The sequence below is a fragment of the Mustela putorius genome, unplaced genomic scaffold, assembly GCF_011764305.1.
Source record: "Mustela putorius furo isolate JIRA1106 unplaced genomic scaffold, ASM1176430v1.1 tig00537350_pilon_pilon_pilon, whole genome shotgun sequence".
NCBI classification, from domain to species: domain Eukaryota; kingdom Metazoa; phylum Chordata; class Mammalia; order Carnivora; family Mustelidae; genus Mustela; species Mustela putorius.
This window is the reverse complement of record NW_025422471.1, coordinates 8,435,059-8,450,399: the sequence shown is the minus strand read 5'-3', so window position 1 is coordinate 8,450,399 and position 15,341 is coordinate 8,435,059. Positions and strand designations below refer to the sequence as shown.

The following is a 15,341-nucleotide window of genomic DNA, read 5'->3' as shown; positions in this document are numbered from 1 at the left end:
AAAGTGCTTTTATTTTGAGTATCATATTTTCATATATTTAATAGTCATTTGAATTTCTTTCACTGTGACTTTTACTATTTCTATTCTTTGCCTATTTTTCTATTGCTTGTCTTTTTTATTACAGGCATGGTTTTGGATCTTAGCTTTTTGTCTGTGAGAGAAGCTGCACATGTTTTGTTTTGTTTTGTTTTTGTTTGTTTGTTTGTTTTCCTTTTTGTAATTTGTCTTTTGACTTTATTCTGGTGTTTTTAACCTGTGGCAATTGGTATTTTCATGCGATCAAATTTATGAATCTCTGCATTTATGGCTTTGGGATTTTTGCATCATACATATTCAGCATGGTGTCCCCCACTTCCCTTCTTCTAGAGTTTTATTTTTTGTCCTTAGATCTTTGCCCCACCTGGAATGTATTCCACATTAGAAATCTAACTTTAGTTTGTTGTTCTAAGATGGCTACCCAAATGACCTTTTATTAAATAAACTTAACATTTGTCCCCTTGGTTAGAAAATGCTACTTCAGGGCACCTGGGTGGCTCAGTGGGCTAAGCCTCTGCATTCAGCTCAAGTCATGATCTCAGGGTCCTGGGATCGAGCCCTGCATTGGGCTCTGTGCTCAGCAGGGAGCCTGCTGCCCCCTCTCTTTGCCTGCCTCTCTGCCTACTTGTGATCTCTCTCTCTGTCAAATAGATAAGTAAAATCTTTAAAAAAAAAAAAAAAAGAAGCAACTTCATTACATAATACCTTTTATTGAATTAATTATCTTTTTCTCTATTGATTTGAAATGTCGTTTTATTACATTCCAAAGTTGCATTTACATTTGGGTCCTTTCAGAACATTTGTTATCTTCCAGTGGACCAATCCACCTTTGCTTACTGATGCAGTAGTCCATCTCTGGTCAGACAAGTTCCTTGCCAGCATCTTCCTTTCTCAGAGTTATCCTGGCCACTCTTGCTCACTTGGGTTTTCCACACAAATTTAGAATAAGTTTGCCTAGCTCGGAAATGAAAAATCTTGTTAGTCTTTTTATGAAACCGTATCAAGTTGATAGCCTATTTTAGGGAGAAGTAAACTCTTTATAATTTTCAGTCATTTTCCCTTTTTTTCAAGGTTTCTTTGATTCTCATCGTATTATTCTGTTTGCTTCATATGGATCAGTTTCTTTAGAGATTTTTGGAAAAGTAAGGACCTCTAAGAAAATACTGCCTAGGCCCCTCCCCACACCAATGAAATTGGAATTCTGGGGATGGCACCTGGGCACTGTTCTTTCTTATTGTTCTGTTAAGCTCTCTAGCTGATGGTCCCAAAGTGTAGGCAGAGAGCAGTTTTTCCTAGTTGTTTCATCATTTGTTGGCAGTGTGCTATTTTAAGTGGATCTTTCTTCCATTACATCTTCTGTTTGTTTATATATGCAGATTCTTTCTCTATATATTAATTTTGTGCCAGTAATACAGTATTTTTGGTACCAATAGTTTTTTGATTGGTATCTTATATTTTTTAGCTATAAAAAGCTGATCTGCAAATAATATTTTTACCTAACTTCCTCTTCAAGCTGTCTTTGATGTTTTCCTGAAGAGCCACTTCATCTCCTGTGTTTATTCTTCTTCAGTAAATTTGTAAAAGCATATCTTTGCAGCTATATATGAATTTCTGAGAAAGAAATGTCACTGCAGATACATTCTGAAACAAAACCCTTAAGGAAAAGAGCTCAATATTGGGCTATGACAATTAAAATGAAAATACACAAATCTACCTCCCATCCTGTAGTTAAACCTAAAGAACATGAAATAGCTCATGTGTGGGTGTGTATGCTAATTACAGGGGGGAAATAAAGCAATGATAATAGAAATGTGGTTCTGAAAACATAGGCATATGAAGATAAATACAGTCCATCTTGTTCTACCCAAGACTTTCGAGATGCATTCATTGTTAGAACTTACCAAGCATCCACAGCGTTTTAAATATATTGGCTATAGGATCATATTTAAGTACAACTGAGTTTTTAGGATAAAATCTGATTCAAGCTGGTATTAACCCTGAAAACAGAAAAAGAAGAAAAACCTGGAAAATTAACAAATGAGTGCCAGGATCTGAGAGAAACGGACACTAATTATAAACTGAATTGAGGACAGTCTCCAGGATTCATTTTTACTAACTCTGCTGCTCCACCCTGTTCCAGTCCACGATAATCTCCTGTTTGGAATTCTGCGGTAGCCTCCTAAGAGGTCTCCCTGAGCCTGCCCTTGGCTTTCTTCAGTCTTTTCTCAGTGTAGCAGCCAGACTGATCCTGTTGTAGATACATCACCTCAGGGACACCTGGGTGGCTCAGTCATTAAGCATCTGCCTTTGGCTCAGGTCATGGTCCCAGGGTCCTGGGATCGAGCCCCCCCATTGAAGGGGTCCCTGCTCAGCGAGAAGCCTGCTTCTCCCTCTGCCACTCTTCCTGCTTGTGTTCCCGCTCTCACTGTGCCTCGGTCACTCTGCCTCAATAAATAACTTCTTTTTTTTTTAAAGATCTATCACATCGGGGCGCCTGGGTGGCTCAGTTGGTTGGACGACTGCCTTCGGCTCAGGTCATGATCCTGGAGTCCCGGGATCGAGTCCCATATCGGGCTCCCAGATCCATGGGGAGTCTGCTTCTCCCTCTAACCTTCTCCTCGCTCATGTTCTCTCTCACTGTCTCTCTCTCAAATAAATAAAATCTTAAAAAAAAAAAATCTATCACGTCACTTCACTGGATCCTCAAAACCTTCCACTGGTTTCCCATCTTCCTCTGTAAAAGCCAAAATCATCACAAAGGCCTACAGGACCCTGGACTATTCGGCTGCTCCCTCTCTCACAGATCACCTCTCCTCCCACACTCCCACTTCTTTTACTGTCTTCCAGCCACACTGGCATCCCTGTTGTTTCCTAGCACCCCAGGCATGCACCACCTCAGGACCTTTGTTCTTGTCAGTGCCTTCTGCTGGGAAGATGGTTCTTTCCTCAGATTTCGACATGGCTCACTCTGCTACCTCCTTCAAATTACTGCTCCAATGCCACCCTCTCACAAGGACTTCTCTGCTTTATTTTCTCCATGGTAATCATTACCATCTAATGCAGGGTGTATTTCCCATATTTAACTAGTTTATACTGTCCCCCACCCCCACACCCCACTAGGATGAAAGCTGTCCGTACAGGCATGGCTTTTTGTCCTTTTTGTTTCCTTAAGTATCCCAAATGCCTGGCACACAAAAGATTAGTAAATATTTGTTGAATTAATTTGCTGGGAATTAGAGTTTTTCAGATAACACACTGGATTAGAAAAACCAATGCATTAGGCCATGGCAGGGCAGATTTGAAAAGGAATAGCCTTCTCAATAAAGGTAGAGCCTTCCAGAAACATTAATTTCTAGCAAAATCCCACACAGGAGAGTTGACAAGGGGACTCTATTCTTCTTTGTCTTTTTCTATGAAAAAGGCCAGATACTGAATATTTTAGGCTTTGTGAACCATATGGTCTTTTTCACAAGTACTCAGTACTACCAAGTAGCGTGAAAATAGCAATAAAACAATATGTAAATATGAGCAAGGCTGCTTTCCAATGAAATTTTGTTTACAAAAACACAGGATTTGGCCTGTTGTGGGCCACAGTTTGCTAACCCCTAGTCTAGAACAGTGGTTTCACAACTTTGCGGCAAATTGGGATTACTTGAGACTGTTCAAAAACTATTAATGCCTGGCTCCCACCTCTAAACTCTGAGGTTTTTAAAAGCTTCCCAGATACCTCTAATGTGCACCAAAATCTAAGAATTAAGGTTCTGGAACCTTGTTATTCAAACTATGGTCCTTGGACCAGAAGCATCCACATCAACTGGGAACCTTATATGTTTTTATTAGTCTCTGTTAAAAATAAAAGGATGTATTTTGTATTTATCCTTCTACTCTATGTGGTTTTACATCTCATTAAACCTAGGGCATCCTAATGAAAACTACTAGAATTGATGAAATTTGTTAAATGGCTACATATACAAAAATAAATAAACATCTATAAGAATGATCACTAGGTAAGAGTGGAAATTAGGAAAAATATCTCACATTATGACAGAGAATAAAATAAATTTTAACAAGAGGCACAACCAAGATGAAAAAATGTTTAGGTTCTATTGAAGTACACAAACAAGATATGAACATGAAATGAAAGCAAGTTCTTGGATATAAGGATCTTCTATTAAAATGTCACTTCTCCAGAATTAATGTATAAATTTTGTACAATTCCTATTTTAACCTGAATAGCGTTTGGTGGTGTTTTTTTTTTTTTCTTAATTGGACTAAACAGTCATTTTCATGGGAAAAAAGTCCAAAATGCCTAATAAAATTAAGGGAAAAGAAAATTCTTATTGGCTATTAATTCATGCTATAAACCACTGCATCAAGCTAAGAACTTGGCAATGAGGGGCCAAGAGAAGGAATGACATGTCTCAACACAAACTAGGTGGAAGAAAATCAGTGTAGAAAACAGGAAAGATCGAGACCTCTGAAAGAACTCTTCCCTTGTACACCAATCATATATTGTGGATATGTATGTGTGCTGTTTATAATTATACATACTAAGATCTCACATAAGATTTTTAGCCCTTTTAAAACACATGTTTAGCCCTTTTAAAGCACATTTAAAGTTACAAAGCTGAGGGGTGCCTGGGTGGCTTGGATGGTTAAGCCTCTGCCTTCCCCTCAGGTCATGATCCCAGGGTCCAGGGATCAAGCCCCATGTGGCTCCCAGCTCAGCAGGGAGTCAGCTGCTTCCTCTCCCTCTACTGGTCCCCCTGCTTGTGCTCTCTCTGCCTCTCTCTGTCACAAATGAGTAAATAAAATCATTTAAAAAATAAAGTTATAAAGCAGAATCTTAAATAATTCTTAGGTCAAAGAATTAGAGTTCTATCCTATTTTTGAAATAAAGAAAATGAGAAAACTCAGAACCTGTGACACACAACCAGAACTTAGAATATTTTTAGCCTCAAACTTTTTATTATTAAGAGGAAATAAACTGTTCAAGAAGTTAGACAACAAAATAAGCATCAATTTTGTAATATTTATAGGTCTACGGCCATACCACCCTGAACGCGCCCGATCTCGTCTGTAATATTTATAGCAAAGTATTGGTATCCTTAAATAATGTTTTCAGATTTCTGCTTTCACATAGGATAGGGATGGTTGCAAGGGAATATTCCTCCCATGTTAACAACAACAATAAAAAGCTAGATAATGTAAGCTTTTTTTTTGAGCCTATCAGAAAGGCTTGAGGTTGCAAGACAACAGGTAACCAGAATTCAAAATGGTGGCAAGCTCCTCTGAGAAGAAGTGGGCACTCAAACTGGGTCACCTGTGACAGAACATGGCGGGGAAGGGAACTAGCTACCAAAAGAATGGGTAACAAAACAACTGATACTATGACAAATCCTTAAAAGTCCAATGTGTGTGAAAATAACAATAGAAACTCTGGGAGCACATCACTCGGCATCAGGGAAATACAAATCAAAACCACAATGAGATAGCACCTCACACCAGTCAGAATGGCTAACATTAACAAGTCAGAAAATGAAAGATGCTGGCTAGGATGGGGAGAAAGGGGAACCCTCCTACACTGTTGGTGGGAATGCAAGCGGGTGCAATCACTCTGGAAAACAGCATGGAGCTTCCTCAATAAGTCGAAAATAGAGCTACTTTACAATCCAGCAATTGCACTACTGGGTATTTACCCTAAAGATACAAATGTGATCCAAAGGGGCACATGCACCCGAATATTTATAGCAGCAATGTCCACAATAGCCAAACTATGGAAAGAAACTAGATGTCCATCAACAGATGAATGGATAAAGAAGATGTGGTGTATATATATATACAATGGAATACTATGCATCCATCAAAAGAAATGAAATCTTGCCATTTGTGACGATGTGGATGGAACTAGAGGGTATCATGCTTAGCGAAATAAGTCAATCAGAGAAAGACAATTATCATATGATCTCCCTGATATGAGGAAGTGGGGATGCAACGTGGGGGGCGTGGGGGGTAGGAAAAGAATAAATGAAACAAGATGGGATTGGGAGGGAGACAAACCATAAGTGACTCTTAATCTCACAAAACAAACTGAGGGTTGCCGGAGGGAGGGGGTTAGGGAGAGGGAGGTAGGGTTATGGACATTGGGGAAGGTATGTACTATGGTGAGTGCTGTGAAGTGTGTAAACCTGGTGATTCACAGACCTGTACCCTTGGGGCTAATAATACATTATATGTTAATAAAAAAGTAAAAAAGAGATTCTGGGAGCCCCCCACACAAGGGAAACTCCCATGAACTTTTTTTCATGGACTTCTAGCAGCCCTCATGCGAAAGACGGGGGGCAAGGCTAGACATCTAATGGAGCGCCTCCAGTGGACCAGGTGGATAGTGGCCATGGACTGGCTACTTCTGAAGAATAAGCACAGAGCCCAAAACCTTATGTGTTAAAAACGTATGTCAAGCTTACATCTAGTTTGTATTGAGACAAACTAGACTGATAATATGATAGCCCTATAGTATTAGCCCTATAGTATTTCAGATCAAAAACTCTAATCCAAATTTAATTATGTGGAAACAAATACAACTTTAGAGACATTCTACTGAACATGTGTCATGGACTCTTCAGATCTGTCAGAGTCAGGAAAGGAAAAATAAAGGCTGGGCAATTGTTCTAGACTGAAGGCCACTAGAGAAATAATGCAGTTAAATACCACCCATGCAGTGGATCCAACTAAACACATCCTTGGGAAATTGTAACAGACAAGAGAATAATCAAGTTCTAGAATGGAAAAAACAATGATCACATTTACACAAATCAGGAACCAGAGTGACTTTATGCTTCTCAACACAAATACTTAGAAGCCAGAAGGCAATGGAGCAATGCCATCAAAATTCAGAAGGAAAGCATTTCCAGTGCAGAATTTTAACCCCAGCCAAGTTATCAGTTAAGCATGATAGTAAAATAAAGAAATGTTCAGACATGCAAGAGCCCCAAAATTTATCCTTTCTCAAGAAGCCACTGAAGGATGCTTTCTACTCAACCAGGGAAATAAACCAAGAAGAAAAACCAAAAACAAAATACACATGAAATTTGAAAGCAGGAAACCCAGCATGAGATAGTGAAAGGAGTCTCTAGGATAATGGTAAAGGGAAATGCCTGGGTAACATCTGTCCTGGAGGGCAACGTCACTGATTCTACGTGACTACAAGACTCCCACCGCTATGTCCTCAGCCTCTGCACCATTTTTTTAACCTTATGACATGTTGGATAATGTGTTCTACCCAAAGGGAAAGAAACCAAGAAAAAAGACCAGAGATTCAAGAAACAAGAATTCCAACCCAAAAGAAAGGCAGAGTTTCAGTGATGATGACAAACAGACACTCTAGGATGATAGTTGTATGGTAGGCCTAGAGAGAAACCAACCCACATGGAAAGGGGGTGGGGATGGAGGTCTCTGGTAAGAAAATTTCCAAGAAAAATAAACTGCAATTGTTACATTATGTTACAAAACTGAACTGAGGGACTAAGAGGTATAGGAAGAATTAGCTATGTGACAATGAAATTCAACGCAATTAATTTCAAGAAAAAGAAAATGATATTCATAATATCTATAACACTCATCTGAGAATATTTATATTTCATAATAATGTATACACTAAATATAGGTCTAACCCAAAATTACAATATTACTGTAATAAGTATGGGAAAGGAGAAATTATCTAATGAGAAGCTAATAGTTACTACTTTATGCATTTGCTATTTAGAATTCTGGAATTAAGTAAATGCCAGAAGAAACAGCAAATCGATTCTAAATTGGTTCCATTCAGAAGATGGAAGGGAGAAGTGAGGATATGTAGACAGGAAAGCTATGTTGTTGCCAGCCCTCTAGTTCTAGTGGACTTTCCAAACGAGGTGTATGTATTGTCTTGAGAAGAATTAGTTTTTTTCAGTCAATGATTTATCAGGTCTTAGTAATGATAAGTTGTGTGGAATGTAATTTTGCTGGTAGAGTCCTGTTATATGAGACCATTTCACCAAAGTGAGACAAATTATAGAATTATCTTGAGAAACATGAAACTGATATTGGCTAGAGAAATCATTGAATTATGGGTATTGCTCAGAAAGAGCTGCCTGGAAGAAGATGATCATAAGCTGGAATGAAGTATGTTACAAAGAAAAAGGCCTCCGCAAAACCCTCTGAGGGGAGAATGTGAAATTTAAACCCTGAGTTTGATTTCCCAGGGCTCTAGCTCTACCTCTCTTTTAAGCGTTCCACCAAGAATGGCTCTCCCTCCATCTCTCCAGAGCCTCCCGTCTGGATGATACTGGCCTAGGTATGAAAGACATTTCTTTTCCTCAGGTTGATGGATTTATCGTCAAAGCAGGAACATTTGCTCTAAGTTCTCTGAAATGCATCATATATCCATTAGTTCAGCAATTTGAAACATTCTTCCTGATATCTAGATTGGTCAAGCCCAGTGCTAAGCACTGGGGAGAGGATAATAAAAGTGACAAAGTTCTCTGGCCAAAGGACACTGGTTTGGGAATTAGGGTTCCTCAAGGCAAGAAAAGGACTGTCAACCACACCCACCACCCTTTTCTCTGGAGCAGCTTAAATTGCCAAGTGTGTCCTCAGCCTGGGACAGTGAATCCCAGCAGATGCCAGGACGAGGAAATCGACTTGCACAGAGATCATGTGGAGGGTCCATCCTGCTTCCAACAGGAAAACTGAAATTTGTTTGTGAGGAGATAGGGGTAAAATAAAAGAGACAGCATTGAATCGAAACCATTTCCTGTGACTTGGATTTCTTTTTTAAAAATTGGCCGTCTTATCATTTTGTTAGTCACCTTTTCTCTAGGCTTGTTGGGGGCGTAGTCCCTCCCTCCCAGCAACTTCCATCTGCTTGGAAAACAGAGAATGAAGAGCCATGATGACACATCCGTCACTGGATGGAAATATTAAGAGAAGAATCAACAAATGTACTGCCATTTGCATAAAACCTATTAATGCCCTCTTCAGACTAATGCAGTGAATTTTACATCGCTGAGAGAGCAGCTGTGATCCACTGCTTTAGTAATGAGGAGTGTTTGAAACATCTGCAGATCGCTGCTCCTCCTAAATGCCAAGCAATATCATCACTTTAGCTCTCTGCAAGTAAATACTCTCATTGTTGGCCAGAGGAAGGCATATCTTTATCAAAGATTCATCTAGTGGGCCCCTCTTTGCCCCAAACGCTGTTGGGTTTCTTGTGTATCCTGTTTTTCTCATGCTAGTACATGCTGATCCATGGCATTTCCCAATTTTTGTTTTGTTTTATTTTTTTAATGAAAACTAGTGTCTGTTCTCTCCCCCCTCCCCCCTTGCCCCCCCCCCCGCCTACTGGTAATCCATAACCATATTGAGAGGTACAATGTCGGTCAGAACCTTCCTCTCTGGTATGTTGGTCCCAGCTAACAGGAGCTTTTTCCAAAGGCCAGGCAAAGCGAGCTTCTGCCCCGCTGTGCTCTACGCGTAAATAGCGAGCCGGAGAGGCTCCAGAGCTCTGTACTCCGGGGCTTCGGAGAGCGCACGGTGGGAGCCGCCGCAGACCGGAGGGGCATCCAGCGGGATTGGGTGGAGAGACACGGAGAAGGTGGAGAATAAGAATCATGTGTGTTGCTCGAGTGTACAACCCACATTTGAGTGACAAATGACGAGGACCACCTATAAAAACAACTAAGCGCAAGTCTACCCGAATCCATTTTCTTGTGTGTGCGCACCTTTTCAACTAACTTTGGGAACTCGTAGACCAGGCGTCGTGCCCCTCGCAGCCTCGACTCCACCTGGGTTTCCCGCGCCCTGCCCGCCCGCTCCCGTACCTCCTTTTCCCCCAGGCTAAGGATGGAGGATCCCTTCGGCCCCTCAACTTTCTCGCCGGCGCCCAACGTCTCCATACCTGTCTCTCCTGGCTGGGGTCTCAACTTCACTTCCGGACAGGGGCCCCCAGTGCCCGGGCCGCCGCCGCCGCCGCCTCCCGGACCACCCAGCCGCAGCATCCGCCTGGTCTTCCTGGGGGTCATCCTGGTGGTGGCGGTGGCCGGCAACGCCACGGTGCTGTGCCGCCTGTGCGGGGGTGGCGGGCCCTGGGCGGGTCCCAAGCGTCGCAAGATGGACTTCCTGCTGGTGCAGCTGGCCCTGGCTGACCTGTACGCGAGCGGAGGCACAGCGCTGTCGCAGCTGGCCTGGGAGCTGCTGGGCGAGCCGCGCCGGGCGGCGGGAGACCTTTCGTGCCGCTTCGTGCAGCTGCTGCAGGCGTCTGGCCGCGGCGCTTCTGCCCATCTCGTGGTGCTCATTGCCCTCGAACGCCAGCGCGCCTTGCGTCGGCCGCAGGGCCAGCCGCTGCCCGCGCGCGCCCTCGCCGCGCTGGGCTGGCTGCTGGCGCTGCTGCTGGCGCTGCCCCCCGCCTTCGTGGTGCGCGGGGGCGCCCCCTCGCCGCCTCCCGCCGCGCCCTCTGCCGCCCGTACCTGGCCGGGCGAGCGTCGCTGCCGCGACATCTTCGCGCCCCTACCGCGCTGGCACCTGCAGGTGTACGCGCTCTACGAGGCCGTCGCGGGCTTCTTGGCGCCGGTCGCGGTCATGGGCGTAGCATGCAGCCGCCTGCTCTGCGCCTGGTGGCAGCGCCTGCCCCACGCCCCACCGCCTTCAGCGCCCTGGTCGGCGACTCCCGGCCGCGCCCCTGCGCCCAGCGCGCTGCCCCGCGCGAAGGTCCAGAGCCTGAAGATGAGCCTGGCGCTGGCGCTGCTGTTCGTGAGTTGCGAGCTTCCCTACTTCGCCGCACGGCTGGCGGCCGCGTGGTCGTCCGGACAGGTGGGAGACTGGGAGACCGAGGACCTGGCGGCGGCGCTGCACCTCGTGGGGGTGGCCAACAGCGCCCTCAATCCCTTCGTCTACCTCTTCTTCCAGGCGGGCGACTGCCAGCTCCTGCGGCGGCTGCGAAGGCGCCTGGGCGCATTCTGCTGCTCGTGGGAGGGAAGAGCGGAGGACGATGAGGGGGCCGGGGGCCACCAAGCGCTTCACCGCCACCGCTGGCCCCACCCCCACTACCACCACGCTAGACGCGAGCAGCGGGTGGAGGGCGGCTTGCGCCCACCCCCGCCGCGCCCCCGGCCGCTGCCCTGTTCCTGCGAAAGCGCTTTCTAGTTGCTCGATGGCCAGACGGGTCATCTGTCACCACCACACAGCCTCCGCGGAACACGAGGCTGGCCCGTTTCTATCTAGATCAAAACCAGCAGGAGAGTCTCCGATATTGGCCCTGAAGCTGTCCCCATCCTAAACTCTTTCTTTCTAATGTTTACATTTTCCTACTCTTCCAGCTTCTTCTCTTCCTTTCGGTTCTTCTCACATTTCCCAATTTGGAGACGAGAGAGTTTGAGCCACTGGGAAGTTGTAAAAAAACAGTCTAAGATACAGAGTTATTTTTGCAGTTCTCTTTGACGCTCCCATAGTGTTCTGGATAGGATCTTTTGGTTTAGCTAAATTGTCAAGCTTTCATTATTTGCTGTGCTATCATCCGTTTTTACTTATTTTGAGTCGTGTTTAAATCAAGTGTACCTTCGAGACTAGAGAATTTGCCTTTCTTTCCAGGAGGAAAAATCCCCGCACTGCTCTCCCTGAGGAGCGTGGAGATTTTACCAGTATGCTGTCAGAAATGTAATCGTGCTGTCACTGCAAAGCCAGAGTATTTGTAAAATAAAAACAATACCCACAGAGCAATTAGTACTTTTTCCCCCATGGTAATGTGTTTTCCCAGAAGAAAATCAGTGTGGACTTTATTTCTAGTCACTTTAATAGAAGCTGGGAGTTGTAGGAGGGACACATAAAAGCTTCCCTTTAGACCCTTCCAAACACACCCAGTTTCTGCAGGAAACTGTGCCCGGGCCTAAACTAGCCTTTACATCTAAGGTGTTGTGCTCAGGTGGAGCCTCTCAGTGCAGAGTCCCCAGCAAACTAGAAAAGCGAAACACCGAGGTGGTGGGCTCACTCCCAGATGGAGCCTCATGGAAATTTGTGGCTGAGAAGAAAGCTGCACCCTCCCCATGTTGCAAGTATCTATATAACTCCTTTTTTAAAAAATGAAGGCAATGCCTGTTGGTGGGGGTCGCTGAGAACAAAGGCAAGAAGCAGATTTAATCAGTGACCTCCTCCTCTTAACTGTCCTTGGTTCTCGAAAGAAGTGGCAGCACTTACGAACACGGTATCCACATGTTTACCAGTGTCTTTCATCTGAGAATCTGCAAGATTTCCATGATTGTGCTTCCTGTTGGTGCACAAATGCCAAACTAAGATGGAGAAAGGGGAAATGATTGCTAGAGTTCACTTGCAGAGCCAATTGTCTTTGAGGGCTTTGTTTACTCCACTGAGGTATCCCAGAGTCTCAATGCTTGACCTGTACTAGACACTCAACACATATTTGTTGAATAATTCATCATATGAGTCAGGCAATGATAGAATGGATACAAGATTTACAAAATGTCCTCTAAGCTTGATTTACCTTTTGCCCAAATTGTGTCAAAAAATGTTGGAGTTAAAGGTTTTCCTTCATCTTTTTAATCCTCCCCTCCCTGCTTAGGATACTATGGAGTGTGATATACCAAGAATAAGTTAGCCAGAAAGAGAACACAGTTGTTTTCATGACATTATTTTTATTCATTAGCATGGGCTATTCATTGGCATTTTTCTTTATTAATAAACACTAATTCCTTATCTTGTGCCAAGCAATGTGTTAGGCATTGGAATACTAAGATGAATAACACACATCTTTCCTCAAAGACCTTAAAATCAATCTGACAATTACTGCAAGATAGCACATGTGCTTTCATAAGGGTTCCAGTCAGGGTGTTGGGTCACTGAAAAAGAACATCTGACAATCTCAGAGACTGAAGCAGTCATTCCAATGATGACCAACTAATGGGAAACAGGGAATGGGCAAAGGCAGGGGTCGAGGCAGAAGCATAGAGAGACTCAAAATATGACCTGGTGTGTCACTTTGAATGCTCCCAACCAAGAATTTAAGACAGCTGAGTTGCTGTTTCTGTTACTGCAATTGAGCACACCCTAACAGAAAAATGGGTTCAGCTGGTTTAAATTTATTTTGTCACATAACGAGAAGTCCAGTGGTAGAGCCATTCCAAAGTTGGTTAATTGAGTAGCTTCATAAGTTCATCATCAAAGACCTAGCTCCTTTTCATTTTTCTATTCTGCCATCCTGAGTTGGTGGACTTGACATTATGGTCTGTATCCCTTGGGGTTACAAAATGGCTGCTACAGTTCCAGGCATCACATTCATATATGACAATGTCCAGAAAAGGAAGGAAGAATTTCTCTCTCTCTCTCTCTCTCTCTCTCTTTAACTCTTTATAGAAAGAAGAAACATTTCACAGACATCCTGAGCAGATGTTCCTGCATGTTTCATTGGCCAGAACTATATCATATATCCATAAGCAGACCACCGCAAGGGAAATGGGGCCACCAAGATGGCCTAGACATGGAGCTGAAGATATGAGTTGCACGGTAAAGGAGTAAAAAAAAAAATAAGACTTCCATTTTTTCTTTTAAGAAAAGAAGAGGAAATGCTTATGGGAGGGCAAGTCTAAACTTTTATCCAATTGCCAAACTGGGGGTTGATTTTTATAATTTATTAGAGATTTTCATCTGTGCCATCTAGAAATTATGAGACATCTCCATCTGGGTCAAAAATACAGAATGCATATGCATGTAGTTAATTTGAAATTAAACTATATTTTCTTGAAATTATGTGGAAGAGTTGGTTAAGCCCAATTCATAGTGAAATACTTCCATGGCTAAGGAACTTTCTCTAATCTTAACTAAATCTGACACTTGAAGGTAGATCTAAGTGACTTCGTTTTCATCTTTAGAGGCACTTGTAGGTTAAGAAATTCAGAGCATCACCTCAGAATTTAATCCCCAGAAACTGCATTGCTATAAGCAGCTCAAAGATTCATTTTTGTCCCCATCAAGGAAGCCCCCAAAGGTTATTTTAAATTTAGACTCTCGCTTGAGTGGGAGATACTATTCAAATTTCACAGCAAAGGTATGTGAACAGTTGACCCTGAACTTGATCTATTTCCCAGTATCACCCAAATAGTATATGACTAGAGGAGAAACCAGACCATGCATTTGGAATTGAGGAGGAATCAAATAACATACCCTCACCCATTGCACATTTCCCCTTGGAGCTAGATTTTAATGAAGCTGCCACACACAGGCCTAGACTATAGGGCTCTAGGAGGCACTATTCATATACACGACAATGTAAATGTCACCACCAGAACTTTAAAGCCTAGATACAAAGAATTCTATATTTAAAAAAAAAAAATAACTGTCTGCATGGTAACATACAGCTAAAATAAGTAAACATGACCTATTACATAATTTGAAGCAGAGATTATGTAGCAAACAGCCAGGAGTGGAACTAAAACCACAATTTGTGACTAGCTAGAACTCATTTACTAAAAATAGAATAGTAGAGCTGACTTGTGGAAGAGGAGGTAGATTTTTTCGAAGCTTCCTAGGAAGCTTCCTGGGAAACACAAAAGTCGAAAATTGGAGGAGCCACCGCCCCCCATTCCTAAAATGTTTGAACTTGATCAATGGGAAGATATTATAATGAAAATGAAGTCTAATTAAATTAAACAGATGTTTTGCTAAGTTGTGAGGCTGTATAATGAAAAGATCAGTCTTTAGAACCTACAGACCTGGACTTAAATTTCATCTCTACCATCTTACCACTTAGTAGCTGTGTGACTTTAGGCTGTTTGCTGAATCTTTCTGAGTCTTGGTTTCTTTCTTTCTTTTTTTTTTTTTCTTTTCTTTTCTCTCTCTCTCTTTCTTTCTTTCGTTTTTTTTTTTTTTTTTTTGAGTCTTGGTTTTCTTATCAGAAAAATGGGGTTTATATTAGCTACTTCATAGGACTGATGTAGGTAAAAATGTAAAATACTTGATGGGAAGGGGAGCCTGTCAGTCTGTCTCTTCAGACTATGCCTATTGGATGTCCATTTTCTTATTGTTTAAGGCAGTTGAGCTGGATTTTCTGTTATTTGTGACAGCAAGCATCCTCTAATTGAAGACGTTTGGCAAGAAAAACAGTCTCATTTTAGCTTACTGCATGTTCTTTATCAAAGAAATAAGAACATTCCAAGTGTACTTTTATTTAGCCCATTAGCCACTATGTATTGAAGAACCATATTTGACACTATATTGGGGCAAAGGGAAGAAAATCAAAGATGTACCTCTTGTATTTAAAA

General features: G+C 42.7%; 1 protein-coding gene across 1 annotated transcript; it reads left to right on the top strand.

The window, feature by feature from the left end:
- Nucleotides 1-9,670: 9,670 nt before the first annotated feature.
- Nucleotides 9,671-13,909, top strand: GPR150 (G protein-coupled receptor 150). Its single transcript, XM_004769913.3, has one exon. It carries the CDS (start codon nt 9,919-9,921, stop codon nt 11,215-11,217), a length of 1,299 nt encoding a protein of 432 aa, XP_004769970.1. The 5' UTR covers nt 9,671-9,918; the 3' UTR covers nt 11,218-13,909.
- Nucleotides 13,910-15,341: the final 1,432 nt, after the last annotated feature.